Source organism: Galeopterus variegatus, unplaced genomic scaffold (assembly GCF_000696425.1).
Source record: "Galeopterus variegatus unplaced genomic scaffold, G_variegatus-3.0.2 Scaffold3, whole genome shotgun sequence".
Lineage (NCBI taxonomy): Eukaryota > Metazoa > Chordata > Mammalia > Dermoptera > Cynocephalidae > Galeopterus > Galeopterus variegatus.
In genome coordinates this window covers 1,094,547-1,114,270 of record NW_007726114.1, presented here as the reverse complement: position 1 = coordinate 1,114,270, position 19,724 = coordinate 1,094,547, and the positions used below count along the sequence as shown (strand labels likewise).

Genomic DNA, 19,724 nt, shown 5'->3' with positions numbered 1-19,724 from the left:
TTTGATGTTAATTCCTTCAGACAAAAACCAGCAACTCACTCTGTCTTATTAGTGTTAACATCTTGAAAAGAGCTCTTGGTTTGGCCAGGGGATTTGTGATAGTGACACCTGGCAGTGTCTCCTCTCCTGGGGAGTTTCTTTGCTCACCTGAGCCTCTGTGATCCTGGTGCTACCCTTCAGAGACAGCTGGCCCACCCCAATGCCAAGCTTGCTCTCTTTTGGAGGTCTGGCTGTACCTGTCTTTAGCTTAGCTGTGAAAAATCAAGGGTTTTGTGTTTTGGGGGGAGGAATTTTTAGTCCTGCTAAACTGAACTTCCTTTTGAGAGGCTTTCTGAATTGGTAGACTTTCATACCAGGCATATCTTTCTTTCAACAGACAGTTTGAGCACATCTCTCTTGAAATTATTGGTAGTCTGCATAAATGAAATTGGATTGGCCCAGGCAACTCCACCCAGAGAGAGTAGACTGATTGATCGGTATCAGCCTGAAGGCTGTTCTGAAGGCTGTCCTCAGTTCTGTCCTACTGGACAACTTGTATATAGACCTAAGAATATATAGGATTACCAAATCAAGAGTTACAAAGTTCTTAGACTAAAGTAATTACATTGAGTTTATTAGGGATAAATATAACTTCCAACATATAGTTTCACAAAACTATTTGGGGAAAGGAGAAATGCACTTTAGTTTGTGTTTTAAAAAAGACAAAACAAGGGCCGGCCCATGGCTCACTTGGGAGAGTGTGGTGCTGATAACACCAAGGCCACAGGTTTGCATCCCCACATAGGGATGGCCGGTTAGCTCACTTGGGAGAGCATGGTGCTGACAACACCAAGTCAAGGTTAAGATCCCCTTACCGGTCATCTTTAAAAAAAAAAATAATAAAAAAAGACAAAACGATATTCAAGATTTTGAACATCATGGGTTGTCCGTTTAGCTCAGTTGGTTAGAGCACAGCCTTGTAACACCAAGGTCAAAGGTTCAGTTCCCAGTACTGGCCAGCCACCAAAAAAAAAGAAAAAGATTTTGAACATTGAGATTTTTGAGCTTGGTACTATCCTGCATCATATAATTAGACTATTAAAAAAAAATAGTTTGGCTGTCTTAGTAAAAGATGTCCCAAAAGATGGGGATAATAATTCCACTGAATTGTGAACGGCCATACTAGGAATCTTATGGTTGGTTTTGGATTTCACATTTATAGAAGGATGTAGACAAAACAGTGCTTACAGGGTGATGTGTCTCCAGCAAGGGCATTATGAGGGCTGGTTGAAGAAATGTTTCACACTTTGTTGGTGATTATGATAGCTGTCCCTAGCCACATTCCAGAAATGGCATAAGCCTTCTTACATAGGTGTATTTCATATTTGAGATGATACAGACTTCCATTTTTTAATCACCTACTTTATGCCAGGTACATGTATTATCTATACAACCCTTTTTTCACATCTTCGAAGTAGGTGGTATTCTTCCCTTTTATAGGCAAGAAGCTGGATAATCAGAGTAGCTAACACAGCTTATTTATGCTGCTAATGAAGGGTAGAGCTGAGATTTAAAGTTGGGCTATTTCTACCATATTATATTGGCTCTGGCATGAGCATGTAGTGAGGCTGGGAGTGAACTTCTGCTCTTTTGCTTATGAGCAGGTTAATTCCTGAAAGGCTGTTCACAAGTCCCACTTATTCAAAGTTCAAAATGATACTGTGTAGTAATAATAACCAATATTTATTTAGCATTTATTAGATGCGAGACACTTTTCTAGGCTCTTTGCATGTAATTTAATTCTCACAACTCAATGAAGTAGTTTCCATTACTATTTCCACTCTGCATGTGAGGAAACTGAGGCAGGGTAAGTAAGTGAAGCAGCCAGGATTTGAATCAGGCTGTCTAGCTGCAGAGCCCAGACTTTTAGCCACTATGCTGTATTTGCCTTATGCAGATGACTGGTGTGTGCACACAGGGTGCAAAGTTTTTGAATAGAGAGAATGGTAATTTTTCATAGAACTGGTTTAAAGGTATTCTACCTTTCCATTATAAGCAAACATCACAAACCGGGGCTTCAAACAAGCCCAACAGTGGCTGAGATTACTGTAGCCGAACTTGACCACTGTCACCCTCAGATAGTGGCAGGCATTGTTGATGCACTTGGACCTTGGACCTCAACTTTGTTCACACAGTTGTCTGCAATGATTTTTGAAATACTGTCTGTCAAATGGAAAGGGATTATTAGCTTGAACCATATGAAATGGCCAATATTTATCATTTTTTAAACTACAAAAATGGCAGGTTTATATGGTTTGACCTTATAGGCCCAAGAGGAGGAAATTCCAGAGAAAATGTTTTTTGTTTTAATAGAGAATTTTAGGATATATTAGAGGTTTGAGTTTTGAATTTCTCCATTGACAGTCTTCTTTTGTATGATTATTTGTCTGAGAAATATGTATTCCATTTCATTTTATGCTACTTTTTCTTACTTGCATCTAACTGATTTGGAGCCTCTTTCTTGTATCTCTTGTCATGGGTAAAAACAATGATTGTAAAGCACTCTGCTTGGGGATGTGTATGTATAATTTTTTATTTGTTTAAATTGGCTATATAATAATAGCATCCATCAGATCATCAAACTTAATTTTGAAATGTAGAGTATAATTTATTTATTTTTTCAAATACAATTTTAGTAAGTTCCTCTATAGAGCTTGGTGGTGATCATGGTGACAAAATTAAGGTGACAGTTTCCTGTACCAGCCAGCTCTGTGTCATAATTCCCTATTCTAGCATTCAGAGGAAGGATCCCATTTGTGATGTATGCAGTAACTGCAGCCACATCTGAACGGTTCATTTCTGGATCCACTCTAAATTCCCTTAAACCCAGTGTGTGTTAGTTCTTTTTTAGGCTTCTGAGAATAACTGTTGGGTAAGAGGTGGTATTTCAGTTTTACCAGCCTTTCTTTCTGTGCAGATAACAATGTCCTTACTCCTCTTCTTTTATCAGGCAAGCCCTCGCTGATCTCCTGTAAGATCTTTTCTCCTCTGTCCTGCTGTTGGGGTGGATCTTCCCATAGCAGGGAAGGGAATTTGGCAGCAGGGTCAAGAGTCAAGCCACTAAGGTTCTTTATCAACATTCCTGAGATGGGTTGAGAAGCCGCTGAATCTTGGGAGTTTTCCTCAGTGGGCATTGGAAGAAACTCCAGGGTCAAGCTTGGATTAGGCTTCTGTGAACAGTCCATCAGGGGTCTAGCCACAGCTCTGAGCTCCTCCTGTTTTTTTTGGATCCATCCGGAAAGCAATGTTGGACTATCAAATCGCTCTGTAGCCTAGAAATAGCCTGAAAACCGAAAGCATTCAGAGTATAATTTAGATTGAGTTCAAGAATATTTTTATTCCTTCTGATTATGGGATGATCCTTGAAAAAATAATCATAATATTTACCAAAGGTTTACCATGCTACCTGCTTCTAATGGAAATTTTATCATTGCATTTAGGAAAAACTTGATTCATTCAAGAAAAGTCCATCCAGGATATTCTTGAGTTATCTAATCTGTAGAGTAAGAGTGAGTTGAGTTTAAGGTGATGGCTCATAGGGGTGAGGACATTGTAAAGGGAGTCTTCAATAAACACAGTTTCTAACATACAGTAGAAGTTTTACTTTTTGTCATTTGTGCATGACAGACCATTGCCGTCTGCTTATTTGGTTTTTTGGGGGGTCAGATTTTTATTCCCTTTGAATTTGATCATTGAGTCCTGAGTCTTCCTCATGTCTTTCATCTTCATTTTTTTTTCTTTCCTTCTTTCTTTTCACTCTTTTCTTTCTTTTTTCTGTCAAAGTACATGATAAAACAAAGTACATGGTGAAATCTCAAAGCCTCAATATTAAAATCCTTTTAATAGTTATACTCTCCTTATGCAAAAACTCTTGTAAACTCTGTTAGGTTTTGTAAAGAGATCCTGCAGGATGTTCCCTAGTTCTGTCCACAAAGACAGGTACAGGATGGTGGTGAATTTGAGTCTGGCCCAACTCATGAGTAACAAATGCTAGCTTGAGATCCTTGATTTTCTTTAGGATTTTCTCCTGTTCTTCCCCCAGAGTCTGTGCAAGTGAGAATTTGTATGGCTGCTTAAAACAAACATGTTGATCTCTTCTTTCTAAAAATGAATCACAGGTGAGTCTGTTACTTTATGTGAAGTTGTATTCATCCTCTCCAAATAGTAGTTTGGGGAGGTAATGGCAATCTGATTGATGTCTCAGGCCTCATATGTATACTACTCTTTCACTTTCTGTTGCCATGTGTTAATGCATGTTTTGTAATAAATAGGATAAGCATGAGGGATCTTTGCTTTTGTTTTTTTCAGTAAAAAATACTTTTAAGAAAACAGATGATTTTGTGACATCTAATGCACCAGCTGTCGACCTAGATCACAAGTTTAGATGCAAGGTTGTGGACTGTTTAAAATTTTTCCGCAAAGCCAAACTATTGCACTATCACATGAAGTATTTCCATGGAATGGAGAAGTCACCGGAGCCAGAGGAGAGCCCAGGAAAGAGGCATGTCCAAACGAGGGGCTCTTCAGCTTCAGAGAAGGCCAGCCAGGAGAGCCTGACCAGGAAGCGGGTCTCTGCCAGTTCGCCAAGTAAGTATTGGTTCCACGTTATGTCATGGAGGCCTCTGCTCCTCAGCTCACAGTGCCTATATTTCTGACACAGAAAGCAAGCATTAGGTTGGTCTGGTCCAGTTGAACCCCACAAGATTGAAAATACATGATCCTCAGGAGGTGTATCATAGAGCTGTGGCCCTCCTGGAGGAAGCAGGAATACAGTACCTAACTCTCATTCTTGCCCCTGTTTCTTGCTGCCCAAGTTATTTTGAGAAAGCCATTTAGTCTCCGAAGGCTTTTGGTGCTATCGGTATGAGTGGGAACAGTCAATCAAAGGGAATTCACCTCCTGCAGAAAGAAGCCAGCAGGAGAACTCATGCTTAGAACAGCATTGGTGCCATTGTCATATTCTCCCAAACCTATTCCCCATCCCTGACAGCAGGACAAAAGAGCAAAATTGCTAAAAGTTGATATGTGATTCTACTGCTGGGTCCAAATATGAATCCTATTTCATCTTAATTGCAACTGAAGATATCTTCTAACAGCACTCTTTATTTTGTATAGAAACCACCATGGTGGTAGTATGGGTTAACATAAAATCTCATTTCATATCTTATTACAGAAACGTTTTTGGACATTTTTTCTAAAACTTACAAAGTTGAAAAATTACGTTTCTGGGGGAATTTCATAAGAATTAATGAATTTCCAATAAATTCTATAATCTTCCCGGCTTGTTTTTACCTGAAATTGTAATATCACTACATATTTTTGGCTTATAGTTTTGCATTAAAATATGTAGGTATTAAATGGTATATGGAACTTCTAGGACATCTAACAATGTTCCCAGGGGAGTATAAAATCAGATTTCAGGATAGTGGGGAATGGCCATGCAGACTAAGGTGATCTTTGACCCTCTGAGAAGTCAGTCCTCAGCTATGCTTTGAAGACATAATGTGTCAGGGTCAAGGTGGAGTGTTTTAGTCATATGTACTACATTATCCATTAGAAATATAATGAGAGGGGCCGGCCCGGTGGCGCACTCGGTAGAGTGTGGCGCTTGGGAGTGCGGTGGCGCTCCCGCCGAGGGTTCGGATCCCATATAGAGACTGGTCCACTCACTGGTTGAGCGCAGTGTGGGCGCGACACCAAGGGTTGCGATCCCGTTACCGGTCAGTAGAAAAAGACAAAAAGAAAAAAAAAAGTATCTTTTACAAAGTTATCATATGCAACTTGCTTTTTTCATTAGAGATATGTCGACACTCATCCCATGTCAGTATATTCTTATATACGTGACTTTACCTAATTTTGACAATTTCATCATAGGGATGTACTGTACTTTAAACATCCCTCCTATAGAAAAATAAGTTTTACTCGTTTTTTTACTCTTATCAAGTACTAAAGCAAAGTAAACCTCCCCAAAGATTTGTTTGTCCTTGTATGTAAATAAACTCATGGGATAGATTCCTGGATGCATAATTGCTCGAGCAAAGGGTATGCACATTTAAATTTCTGATGGATGATGCCAATTCTCCTTCAAAAAGCTTATCCCAGTTTGTAGTCTCCCACCAACAGGTTATCAATGTTAAAAATTTTGAAGTATTTCCAATATGAGAGATGAAAATGTTTCAGTGATTTTAGTACCTTATTTATTTTTCAAATTCTGGAATATTTTAAACATATAGAAAAGTACACAGGGCCGGCCCAGTGGCGCACTCGGTAGAGTGCAGTGCTTGGGAGTGCAGCGGCGCTCCCGCCGAGGGTTCGGATCCCATATAGAGACCGGTCCGCTCACTGGTTGAGCGCGGTGCGGGCGCGACACCGAGGGTTGTGATCCCGTTGCTGGTCGCGGTACGGGCGCGACACCGAGGGTTGCGATCCCATTACCGGTCATGAAAAAAAGACAAAAAAAAAAAGAAAAGTACACAGATTATATAGCAAACATGTATTCCCCACCCAGACTTAACAAATTTAACATTTTGCCTTATTTCCTTCAGATATTTTTTACGTTTATTTATTAATATTATTTTTAAACATTCTATGATTTTGCGGAGTAGTTAGGGAAGAGGGGAAGGGGAAGGAAATAGGGTGGGAGGAGGAGGAGGAAGGAGGAGAGGGGTGGGGTTGAGGCCTGTGGCATTCCTGCAGGGGAGACCAGAGGGCTTCCAGCTGTGCCTTGGTCATTGCTGGGCTGGTTGAGGGTGTGGCTGAGGCCCTTGGTCCCCCACAACCTGGCTGGGGAGAGCTGGGGGCGCTTCCTGTGGAGGCTGGGTGGTCATTGTTGGGCTGGTTGTGGGCATCGACATGGCCAGGGCCCTCAGCCCTCCCCACTCCCTTGCTTGGTAGCCCAGGGGACTTCCAGTCCTTCTAGATTTTATAGGTATTCTTTGGTGATGTGAGACCTTTATGAGTTAATATCAAACTTTGTCTCTAGAAGGTGGGTATTTTGTTTTTTTTCCCAGTTCTGTGTTGGATTATTTGCTGTTCTTACCACTTAAACTCTGCACTGGAACTAATTCGTTGTCCTTTGCTTATTTCTAAAATGGGGTACTTCCTGTAGGGACCAGCATTTGTGCTCCATGGTTGAGCTAAATTGTTGGTTTGCTGCTGATTCCCTGAGGAAGGCTCTTTGTGCAGCTCAGGTTTTTGTGATTGACTATAGGTACTTCCGGCTCTCAAGAGATCCCGTGCACCTGGGTTGTGTGGAAACTCTGGTCTGGGCCTGAGTCTTTTCAGCAAACTACATCCCCTGCAGTTCTGTATTCCTGACCAGTCTCCACTGAGTGGTCCTATGCTGACTGGGGGGCAGATCGGCTGTCCTTGCTGTGCCCCAGTGTTCTCCTGGTGGGCCTGTCTCCCCCACTGCCGGTGCTGCAAACACTTCCCATGGGATGGGCTGTACGCCAGTCCCTTGTGATGACTCACTGGACTCTGAGTGGCTCCTTTTTTCAGTTGTGGCTCCTTGCTCCTGTGTGGGTCCTCCGGAACCCTATTAGTGGTCTTGCTGGCCTGGGGGCCACCGAGGTCCTCTTTTCCGCTGCTGCCTCCAAGCAACTTCATCTGAAGGGCTCAGCTGTGGCTTTTGCCAGCTCCTGCTTCATGTGCTCCCAGCTCCAGCCTTGAAGCGGCCGTGGCACAAAACCGTCGGAGCAGTTCTTTCTTTCTCTCATCGTGGTTTCTCCTACCTTCATGAACTCCATAGATCTCTCTTCCTCTTCCCGCGAGCTCTAATGGCCCCAGCTTGGCTGTTGTTGCTTTTTAATAGTTGTAAATTGGTTGATTTGTAGGAGAGAGTGACGCTGGGATCCGTCTATTCCACCATCTTGACGAGAAGCCCCAGATATTTTTTAAAGGGAAACCAAGTATTAGGATGAAATAGAAATCCTCTACCTGGCTTTTCCTTTTTTCCCCTTATGCTTTTCCAAATATGTACATATATGTTGTGATATAATATATAGTATTTTGAGTATTATTAGCATTTACATTGATAAATAATGTATTTTGTGTGTTTTAAAAATATGCATAAATGGTATCATATATACTCTCTTGCAGCTTGCTGCTTTTGTTCAGTACTATGTTTGACCTTCATGTTGAAACCTGGAGGTAGAGCTAATTGATTCTTTAGCTGCTGTATAGTACCGTACTATGTGAATATGCCATCATTTCTTTAGCCCTTTTTAACTCAGGATCTTTGAGGTACATGTCCCCTGTGAGTGAGTATTTCTTTAGAGCATTTACCTAGAAGAAGAATTGCTAGATGGAATGGTTTTAATTAATGTACCAGAATGCATTTGAAAATGGTGGTTTCAGTTTGTACTCCTACTAGCTTTATGATTTTGCTATACCACCCATCAACTTTTGGTATCTGACATAGATTTCCCCAATCTCATGAATTTGAAATGGTAAATTTGTTTTTTACTTTTTGGATTAGAATTGGAATTGTTACAAGGCTCTCCTTCTTCCCCTGGCCTCCCACCCTGCCCCTATTCGGAGACGCCAGGTAGAGGAAGCCCTGACTTGAGGGATTCAGTCTGGTCTGAATACTAGTTCTGAGTCCCTCTGTCTCTGTGGTTTGTTCTGGCTTCTTGGTTGCTATGGTCTGCTGACCTCTGAGTTTAGTCAGCACCTGTTCCTTCACTTTTTGGTGCTGTGCTGGAAGAAAGGAAGGGGGCGGCGGGACCTGAAGGTCTGAGTTTGAGACCCTGCTCTGCTACTAACAGTTCTCTGGTATTGATTGAATCCTTCATCTTCTAATCTATAAAAAGAAGGTAAAACTACTTGCTTCAAAGATGTGCTGGGAAAGTCTTTATGTTAGGCATTTACGTTCTTTGGAAATGTACAGATACTTCCAAATATCAACAGGGCTGCTTTATAATTCCAAACAGTGCAAAGCAGCACTGTTCATAAGATCCCTAAATTTGAAACAACCCAAGTGTTCATCCACAGTAGAGTAAATAAGTAAATTGTGGTGTCTTGATGCAGTGGAGTACCACACAGCAATGAGAATGAACTACAGCTACACCCACCAACATGGGTGCATCTCACAAATACAACCTTGAGCCAAAGACACTACCATAAACTCATACAAATTACACTTGTGTGGTTCTATTTATGTAACATTCAAAAACTAATAACTAATTGTGGTGTTTGAGGTCAGGGCAGTGGTTACCTTTGAGGGGAGATAGATGAATGACTAGAAGGGAGGCAAGAGGGAAACTTCTGGGGTGATGGAAATGTTCTGTTCCCTGATCTTCATGGTGGTTGTACAGGTGTGTTCACTTTGTGAAAAGTGTATTGATCTTACATTTATTATGTGTGTACTTTTCTGTATATGTCTTAATGCCTCAATAAACAAATATTTAAATACTTTGGAAATGTTAAAAATGCGGTAAGAATGTAAGAAAATAAACTACAAAGAGATACCAAGATAAAAGATTGGCTTTTCATGTGAAATAATGATGGTAATTGAGAAGCTTTTAATTTTTGTTTACTTATATGTGACCCCCAAATTAATCCTTCTTTTCAGTCCCACAGCACTTATCCAGATTTTTCCCTTTTGCCTTGATTGATATAATAATCATTTCTTAACCAGTTTTCCTCTCTCCATTCTTTGCCCACTGTGGTCCATCCATCATTTTGCCATCAGATGGATCTTTAAATGTGAAAACCTGATTATATCACTTACCTGCTAAAACATATTTAAGGATGAGATGATGCTTCTGCAAAGCATAAGTTTTGGAACTGGTCACATGGGTTGTGAATCCCATCCCCTTCCCTTAGCCACTGTTGGACTCCCTGCAGGTCTTTCAACCTCTGTGTGCCTTTCTGAGTTGTAAACTTGCTGAGTTCTTGTGATGAGTCTGTGGGCTAATCTATTTAATGAGCCGATTGCAAGGCCTAGTATAGGAAATGGATTTCTTTCTTCCCCTTGTTCCATGATTTCATCTATCTCATCCAGCCATGCGTGGCTGAAGTTGGTACATTTGTGTGAGCTCTCTAGCTGGATTCTAAGTGTTGTTGGGGGAGGAATTATGTTGAGTAATTGTAGAATCCTGTGGGCTCTGAAGAGCTATGGACACAGCCAGTACTTAAGGACTGGAGATTGTTGAGTAAATGGAGGTCATTGAGATATGAGCATGGTTAGAGTGTGGTGCTGATAATGTCAAGGTCAAGAGTTCAGATCCCCCTACAGAACAACTGCGGCCCCCCCCCCCCCCCCCCCAGTAGATGCTGGATGTAGAAATGGAGTGACATCTGGGCAGGACTAGGGTACAGCACTAAAAGTGAGTATAGCCTATCCCAGCAACACAGAGTCACCAGAGCCAGGTTGTTCCAAAGGCTGAGGCTTGAAAAGGAGGAGGCCATAAGGGAGCCAGGAAAGTCATGCTTGCCTGGTTACCATGGTGTGTGTCCCCATGCTAGGATGTAGTTACTCTACCTATCCCCATGCCAATTGTCCGAGGAGGGACCTTCCTCAGTGTAATGCATCTGAGTATGGGGTAGGAGTGCCTGGTGATGTGCAGATCCACTGTCTGGCTTTGGGATTCCTGGTTAATTATATTTTAATGTCTTGCTTTATGTTGAGTAATATGTGCAGGCTCTGGAGTCAGTTCATCTGAATTTGAATCTAGTCTCCACCATTTGCTTGCTCCATGACCTTGGGCAAATAACTTGCTAAGCTCCTATTTCCCCATCTGAAATGGAGATAATAGTTACTACTTACCTCATTGCTTTGTAACATTAAATGGCCCAATGTATAATGCTTAGCACAATATCTGGCCTATAGTAAACTCTTAATTAATACTAACTCTTTTTCTCAGTGAAAGATTAACTCAGACAGATATCTGGGTTCTAAACTCAGCCAACCACTGATGAGCTGCAAAACCAATAGACAAAGCTGTTACCATTTTGGTGTAATTAAGAAATCTGAATGATTGATTTTCTACTTTCACATACTGCCCTGGATTTCATACATTATAGTGACCTAGGATTTTTATTCTCCCTGTTAATACAGAGAGATCTCTTTCACTGGGGTTTGGAAATCTCCTAGTGAACTGGATATTCTGCCTGCCGGTTTTTAAAAATAAGATCTGCTGTATACTCACCAGACTGGCAGGGGTGGACAGTTACAAAATGCTTTAGGGCTTGTTGTTTGAACTTGTTGCCAAAAAGGTCTTTTAAAGCGGCGCTGGTGGTTCAGTGGTAGAATTCTCACCTCCCAAAAAGGTCTTTTAAATCCCTTTTTTAATGTGTTTAAAGTGGTCCTTTGTGAAATTGGTCAATTTGGAAGCAGAACGTGCCACAGAGGCCACTCACCCACTGTTTGGGGTACAGCCTGGTTGTTCCTATACCCTCTCAGGTGGAGGGCAGGATTTGGGCAGCCAGGAAGGAATGCACCCCTACCCTCATGTCAGGTGGACACAGACCTCGCAGACAACTTGATGAGTGTCTAAATTTATCTCCTATGCCTGACTGCTGAGATGTTCAGCAGCTACCAGCCTGAAGGAATCAGACCGTCCATTTTGCTGTGATCTATGTGGGAAGTTGAAACCTTGGCCACTATTCCTTTCTCTGCCACTAACCAGCAGGAGTCTCAGTGTCATCATCTGTGAACTGGGCTCAGTAGACATGTTCAGCCCTCATCATGTGGCTGGCTGTCAATGAGAGTGAACATAGTAGAGGATTCTGAGTATTCCATGGTGCAGCTGCCTCATTCTGCCCCAGCCCTCCAGAAGGCAACCCCTGTTCCAGGCATCTCCCCTTACCTTTCTCCCTAAAGCCTCCCCAGTTTGTCAGGGTTTGCTGGGTACTTGACTAATCTGATAACTAAATTTATTAAAATTTGAAAGAATAGAACCAGCTTAATAGTATCTGGGTTTCATTTCAGACTTCTGAGAAAACCCTTATCTTTAGGGTGCAATTTCAGTATGGGGAGCTTAGTTGGAGAGATGCTTCAGAGTGAGCCTCTGATACAAGGCAACCTGTCTCCTAGTTCACAGGCAGTGTGAACTTGATATTCTTCTTATGTGAAAAACAGAATATTATAGGATTTGTGCTGCCTGGGGACTTAAAAAAAAGTAACTTTAAAGAAGTACTCTGTTTATGCTGAATGCTCTGATTATGGCAAATGGAAACTTGGGTTCTGATGGATTTCTCTGATGGAGTTCCTGGGCCTTCCAGTAGAACCATCAGGACCAGAAAATGCCCTGCAGAGATTTTTTGGTTTTGGTTCCCTCAATTTCCTGGTCAGTAAGGTTGAACAGAAGAAGCAGTTCTGGTCTGAGAGTTCATAGACCTGACTTTAGTAGCAATCCTGCCACTGATCACTGTGTGATCTCAGGCAGGTCTCTTCACAGATCTGATTTCCCCATTTCTGAAGTGCTGATGTAGTACTAGGTGTGAATGAGACAAGGCCTTTTCACATGAGGAGAAAAGCACATAAACAAAATGAAAAAGGCTAAGTTCTATACTAGCAACAAAAGTGCTGTGGGAACACTGATTCAGATTTTGCCTGTATGTCAGGGGCTGGAATGGAGAAAGGTAACATTTGAATTAGGTTTTGTCATGGGTTGAATAGTGTCCTGCCCCCACCCCTGCTCCTAAAATTCATTTATTGAAGTCCTAACTCCCAGTGTGATGGTATTTGGAGAGGGAATCTTTGGGAGGTAATTAAGTTTAGATGAAATCATGAGGGTGGGGGCTTCATGAGGGGATTAGTATAAGAATCTATACTTTAAGAAGAGATCAGAGAACCCCCCCAGGTGAGGATGCAGTGAGTAGGTGGCCATCTGTAAGCTGGGAAGGGGGCTCTCACCAGTAATCCAGTCAGCTGGCACCTTGATCTTGTACTTCCATAGCCTCCAGCTCTGTGAGATATAAATGTCTGTTGTTTAAGCCACGCAGTCTGTAGGGTTTTGTTAAGCAGCTCCAGTAGATTAATCCAGCCTTAAAGTGTGAGGGTAGGTGGGAGTTGGACCAAAGGCAGGGAAGAAGTAGGGTATTCCTGTGTTAGGAACATGTGTAGCACAGGCTCAGAGGCATCAAGGGGAATAAACTGGTTATCTGTGCCGAAGATGCCCCTTCTGACTCCAGCCTTCTGTAATTCTGTCACTCAGATGTTTCCTCTTCCTTCAGCCAGGACTTCAGTTGCTTAGATAAATTTAGAAGGTTGGTTTAGATTTGCTTTTCCAGATGAGGTTTCTTAATATACCAGAATCCACTTAGTAAATTCTCTTCCAGCAGCCAGCTTAGGCATCCTTGGTATTTGGGTTTGTTTCTGCATAGGTAAATTTAATTCTGAGTGGAGATTTGGCCCAGAAAGAATATTCTGGGGTCAAAGGGAGCCTCACCTGTGCTTGTTACCTATTGCCACACCCATTTGGGTCATAGTCTCACTCTGGATAAACCTTGGCTTTAGGCCAGAATGAGCCTTGGGACACCAGAGTGGGCACTTCTTTGTTGCGATCTGTAGTGGATTGAATTATGTCCCCCCAAACTCATTAAACTTGAATTACATCCCCCAAGTTTCATGTATTAGAAACTTAGCCGCCATTGTGACAGTTAAGAGGGTGGGAAATCCTATTATGGTAGTTAAAGGAGGAGCCTTGAAGAGGTGATTGGATTGTAGGACCGTGCCATAGTGAATGGATTAAAAATGGTGGTCAGGGGCGTGGTTCTGAGGGCTATAAAGAAGAGGAGAGTCTATCTCTGTCTCTTTCTCTCTCTGCTCTCTCTGCTCCCACCATCTTGCAATGTGAGACCCCTGGGTCACTGTCGCCACCACCAGATGGACTTTGGACCTTTCAGCCTCAGAAACTGTAAGCAATAAATGTCGCTTTTCCTCATAAATCACCCAGTTTCAGGTGCTTCGTTATAAGCAACATAAACGGACTAATACACCGTCTCTGCATCTTTTCTCGTGGTACTAGATTGGCCTTCTCACAGGCACATGTCCTCTCTCCCCTTAAAGAGAGCAGTATGAGCTTAATTAGGATATGGATTATGGTGCCATAACAGAACCAAAATAGTTGGCTGAAACAAGACAGGTTTATCTCCCTCTCAGGTCAAACTGCAAGCTACTTGTGGTGGTTCTCCTATGGCTCAGAAGGTTCCTGGGCTCACCTTTCTCCTCATTGTTCTGCCAGGCCTAAAATGTTGCTCCTCTGGTGCCACGTGGTTTACCACATTGCCTGTTTTTCAGTCACTGGGAATGATGTGTCTCTCTTTTTTAAGGGCACAACCCAGAAGTGCCACATGTCTCTTCTGCTCGTATCCCATAGGCTAGGACATTTACAGCTGGCCACCCCTCGCTCAAGGGAATCTGGAAAATGTACTATTTTCTTTTGGAAGGAGTGGAGAAATAAGTATTGGAGAAGGCATAACAGTCTCTGCCACATGAGATAATGCAGAAAAATGCTGGCTTGAGGAGAGTTTTACTGGAGGGCCCTCTTGGGCTAATGTCCGATGGGATCCATGGTGGGGGGGACTGATGGGAGATGAGTCTGGGAAGGCAGATGTGGTGAAATGATGGTGGCAGGCCCTGAGTGCCACTCTTTTGATAGGCAGTGAGAATCCCATCCCTCCAAGACCGTATCTATTTCTGTTCTGCCCTTGAGCTGCCATCCCGTTGTGCAGGTCGGAACATGCTCTGGTTGCTGCTTGTCCTAGCCGTGTGGCCAAGCTCTGTGGCGTTTGAGCAGGTCTCCCATAGTTGGTGGTGATGTTATTCTTTCCCCCTCTGGAAGCAGCAGTCTAATGATAGTTGTCCCTCTGTTCTCATAAGTCAGTGATGATTGGACGGAAAAATCAGAAGCCAGCTGTACAGAGGGAGCAGGAAGGCTCTGGTAGTTCTCCTGCAGCCTGGGGACAGGACAAGTGGCCATCCTGGAGGAAAGCCTTGCCCTCCTTAGGCGACAAACTGCTTTCTGATCCAGAGCCCTGGCAGGAAGTCACTCAGTCCAACCCAGTCAGAACAGCCAGGTGGAAGCTCTGCAGCCAGGTGCATGCTCTGTGGGTCATGAAACAGTTGGTCAGGCTGTCCAAAGAGCTGACAGCAGACCAGCACCACTTTCTGGGGAGAGAGTACTGCAAGCTAGATAATAACAGCTAACATTGGAAAATGTGCCCTGTGCTGGGCACTGTTCCAAGTTCTTTATTTGTATTGTCTTATTTCGTCCTCAAAACAAACCATGTGAGGTGGGTCACCACTATACCCACTTCATAGAGTAGAAACTGAGGTGCAGATGAGATGGATTAACACGAACCAGTATTTATACATCTAGCAGGTGATGAAACCTATACTCATACCTCTAGGCTCTGCTGTCTCTTAGGATTCTGGGAAAGAGTGCCCTGCCCCAGGCCCCTGAGTGGGGAATAGTGGTGCCTCTCCGCAGGAGACTTCCTATGTGTATGGCAGTCTGACTCGCTAGTCCATGCTGGGCATTTCTGCCTGTCTTTTCTGAGGCTTGTGAGTTCTGCTGCCTGAGGCCGCAAATGACTTAATGATCTTCAACCAGAAGCCAGCCTGAGCCTCTGAAGGCTTTCTCTCTCCCTTTTGTGTTCAGAGAACACAGGCTTCTATAACAACTTCCTAGAGTATCTTTTCTGTTTACCCTCATTATTTACTTCTCTATTTGAGGCCTCATCAGGGAGTCTTTAAAGCTTAATATGACCACATTTCTGACCAGCTGCAACACTTTCACTTGCATTTAGAGATACTTTTAGTTATAAGTCACAGGAAACCCAATTCAAATTGACTCTGCAATAAGGGGTATGTGTTGGCTCATAGAATAGGGAAGGCCAAGGAAGGTATTGCTCCAGAACTGCTGGTTGAGGATCTACTGTCTTTCCATCTCCCCTCTCAGTGCCATTTTCTGGTTAGATACCTTTTGATTGTAGGATGGTAGCCAGTGTCAATTGTGGCTTCATGCTTCTTCATTCAAATAACAAGAAAGTATGAGCATGCCCTTTTTATAAACTTTGTACCAGAATCCTGAGTTTGGGTCTGATTGAGCCATTCCTGTCCCTGCCTCATGAACCTCATGAACTGGCCCAGGCTTAGATGATCTAAACCTATCACTGCAGCAAGGGGTATGGGGTCACTCTGATTGGTTTAACCAAGTGTGGAGTCAGTCCTGTCCAAAGCCCTTAGATGCTGCATGGTAGCGGGGGGATGAAGATGTTCTGGGAGATACCCACAATGTCTATCTAGCAAGTACAGATTGAAGGGAGAAATCCGCATAGCCAGGGAAGGGGTGGTGGTGGTGGACAATGGAGTGGATCCATGCCCTGTTTGTTTCCCATTTTAAGGACAGTGCACAGGGCCCAAGATAAAGAGTCCCAAGACCTCTAGTAGGTCTGAATTCACCTTTTCTATATACCAATTTATGTGATGTTGGAGCTTTTCTGACTTTCACTTCTGCCTTTGTAAAGTGGGAAGGTGTAAACTGTATTTTATGCAGAATTGAAGTTTACCACTTTGAAATGTGATATAAAAAGTTTTATGTACCAAATTTGAATGCAAATCCCAAGAAATTAAGAAAATCTCATCAGCCCACATGATTTCAAAGCTGGTAGGCCAATGACAGTGTGTTCATTATGCCATCATTTTATGGCATTATCAGTCTGGAAATATGTGGGGTCTTCAGGAATGCATTCCTTGTGTGGAATGAAATGCTCTGTCCCTCTCTTACTGCCTCTTGGGTAGCTTAAAGAAGATGATGCTGTTTTATGAAATATTAAGTACAAAAATGATTGTTGTTAGAGAAAGCTGAAGAAACTCCCATGCTTAGGTGATAACCAGGTATGCTCTAGCATTTGGCAGTATATCCCCTACATCTTGACCTCTCTGTCTCAAGGATCCAGGACCTAGGTTATGCTGCTCCTTCATCCAGTTCTGCTACTGATTGGATTATGCTGTTAGCATTTCACTAAGCTTATGGGTACAATAACTTTAGTTAGAGACTATTAAAAACCTGAATTTACAAATCAAAAACTGTATTGGGCTGCAGTTTCTGTATGTGTGTATGGGTGAAGGTACATGAAATCATATCACTCCTTTGCTCAGATCCTTCCAGTGGCTTCCGCAGTCACTCATAGTAAAAGCCAACTTATTTATGGGGCCTTACATGATCTGCTTTTAGCCCACAACTGTTTTTTTCCCTCACTCAGCCTTATTCTAATTTCAATTCCAGTGGAGCCACACAGACCTCATTGCTGTTTCTTGATTTTAAATTCCAGTTGTTCATTACTGGTATAGAAAGCAATTAGCTTTTTTGTATTGACCTTGTATCTTGCAACCTTGCTATAATTGCTGTTAGTTCCAGCAGTTTTTTGGGTTTGTTTTTATTTTTGGTCAGTTCTTTGGGCTTTTCTACAAAGACGATCATGGCATCTGCAAAGACAGTGTTAGTTCTTCCTTTCTAACCTGTAGAGCTTTTCTTTCTTTTTCCTGGCTTATTGCACTAGCTAGGACTTCCTGTACGATGTCGAATAGGATTAGTGAGAGGAGGCATTGTTGCCTTGTTTCTGATTGGAGGGGGAAAGTGCCCAGTGTCTTTGCATTAATAGGAAATTAGCTGTAGGTTCTGTGTAGAAGTTCTTTAAAAAGTTGAGAAGTTCTCCTCTATTCCTAGTTTGCTGCACGTATCAACTAGAATGTAGCTCTCTACCCACATTTTGTATATTGGCAAAATAAAATTAAGAAGGAAAAAAAAAATTAGTAGAATGTAGCTCTCTGAGGATAGGGGGTTTTTATTGTCTTTTGTTCATTGCCATATCCCTCTTCCCTAGAGTGGTCCCTGGAACATAGTAGATGTGCGAATATTTGTTGAATAAATTGAAACCATGGCAAATATATGGTTTTAGCCAAGAGAATGTGCAAAAATGAGTTGTTTTGTCTTTATGTTTGGGAAGACTCTATTCCTAGGATTAGTGGAAAGTAAAATTGTTGATAGCTTTTATGAAATTCAGGAGGCATCTGAACATGTTTTGCTAATTAACTGTGTGATCTTGGTCAAGTCAACAGATTTCTTTAGGCCTTGGTTTCTTGATTTTAAAATGAGTTTTGTTGCAAATTGGGCTAAGTTCTTTTTTAGGTTTCTTGTTTGTTGCACTTTCTTGCCCAGTTATGAAGTGTTTTAACAGGAAGGAAGCTCAGACCCCCTAAAGTCCTATGTTCTCTAGCCAGTAGATCAACTTTTGCCTTTAGATCCCAGACTTGCCAACCAGTAGGTACAGTCCACTATTCCTCTCTGACGGTTCCTGGATGCTCATTTGGGAGAGGAGCCTGCATTGCAGTGCTGACGAGTCAGACTCATCTGTGTGATGTCAAACGTGTGACCTCACTTCTCTGAGCTTCCGTTTCCGCATCTTGGAAACTGAAAATGGGAGTGATATACACAGGTTGATAGGGATTAAGTGAGATGTTGTGATTTCTTTGCATATAAAACATGTGCTTAAACTTGAATCTTATTGCCTACCCTACCCCATACCTGCTTCGTGGTCATCTTGATTTTACACCAGAATCACCTGGAGAGCATTCCAGAAAATTCTGATGCCCTTGAAAATAGGCTGAGAGAAATCGGATACAAAAGGTCACGTATTGTGTGACTGCATGTATATTAAATGGTGAGAATAGATAAATCCATGGTCACAGATGCCAGTTGGTGGTTGCCAGGGGGCTGGGGAGAGGGGGAGAAACTGCTGACTGGTAAGGGGTTTTACTTTGGAGTGATGGAAATGTTTTAGAACTAAATAGAAGTGGTCACACAACATTGTGAATGTACTAAATGCAACTGAATTGCATTTTTTTCTTTACAGCCTTGAAGCCTAATCGTTGAACAATCAACTGCACATATTTAAATTGTATAGTTTGAGATTTGACATGTATTTATACCCAATTATCATCAGTCAATATAGTAAACATATCCATTGTCTCCCAAACTTTCCTCATGCTCCTTTTCTTCTTTTTTCTTTTTTAATGTTTCTTGCCAAAAACCTAGTTGTAAATCATGCCCCTTTTAAATTTTATTCCCACCTGTCCCCTCCTTGTGATCTCCAGGCAACCACTGTTTTGCTTTCTGTTACTGTAGATTAGTTTTCATTTTCTAGAACTTTATATAAATGGAATCATGCAGTATGTAGTAGTTTTGTCTGGCTCCTTTTGCTCAACATACTTATTTTGAAATTGACTTATGTGGCTGCCTATATTAATAGCTTATACGTTTATTGGTGAAAAGTATTCCATTGAATGGATACACCACAAATTATTTGTCCATTCATGTAAAGTAAGGCAAATCACTAAAACCAAAATGTTTCATTATTTTTGTTATGCTAAGTTTCCATTTATATTGTCAGAGCTAGAGCTCAGATCCTTTAAACCCATTGTACAGACTAGGTCCCCAGACCCCTCACACGCCAGGCTGGGTCCCCAGACACCTCACATGCAGGTCTATGCTAGGTAATTGGGAAAGATTCCGGGAGCTGTTGGCAGACGACACGAGCTCAGTCCTCAGCTTTCTCAGTGGCAGCAGCTTACAGGTCCATTAGCTTACAGGTCTGGCAGTGGTAGTGACCTTGTGGAGGGTCCCGGGGGCACTAGCAGCAGTAGTGGCCTCCCCATGCCCCCCCCCCCCCCC

At 42.3% G+C, this 19,724-nt stretch overlaps 1 protein-coding gene across 4 annotated transcripts in view; it reads left to right on the top strand.

The window, feature by feature from the left end:
• The window catches only part of PHF20 (PHD finger protein 20), a 164,271-nt gene that overhangs the window by 110,505 nt on the left and 34,042 nt on the right, over positions 1-19,724 (top strand). For all 4 annotated transcript variants that reach the window (XM_008569338.1, XM_008569260.1, XM_008569191.1 and 1 more), the window contains one exon: positions 4,348-4,626. In XM_008569338.1, the coding sequence (XP_008567560.1) occupies positions 4,348-4,626 (279 nt within the window). The remainder of the gene's footprint in view (positions 1-4,347; positions 4,627-19,724) is intronic.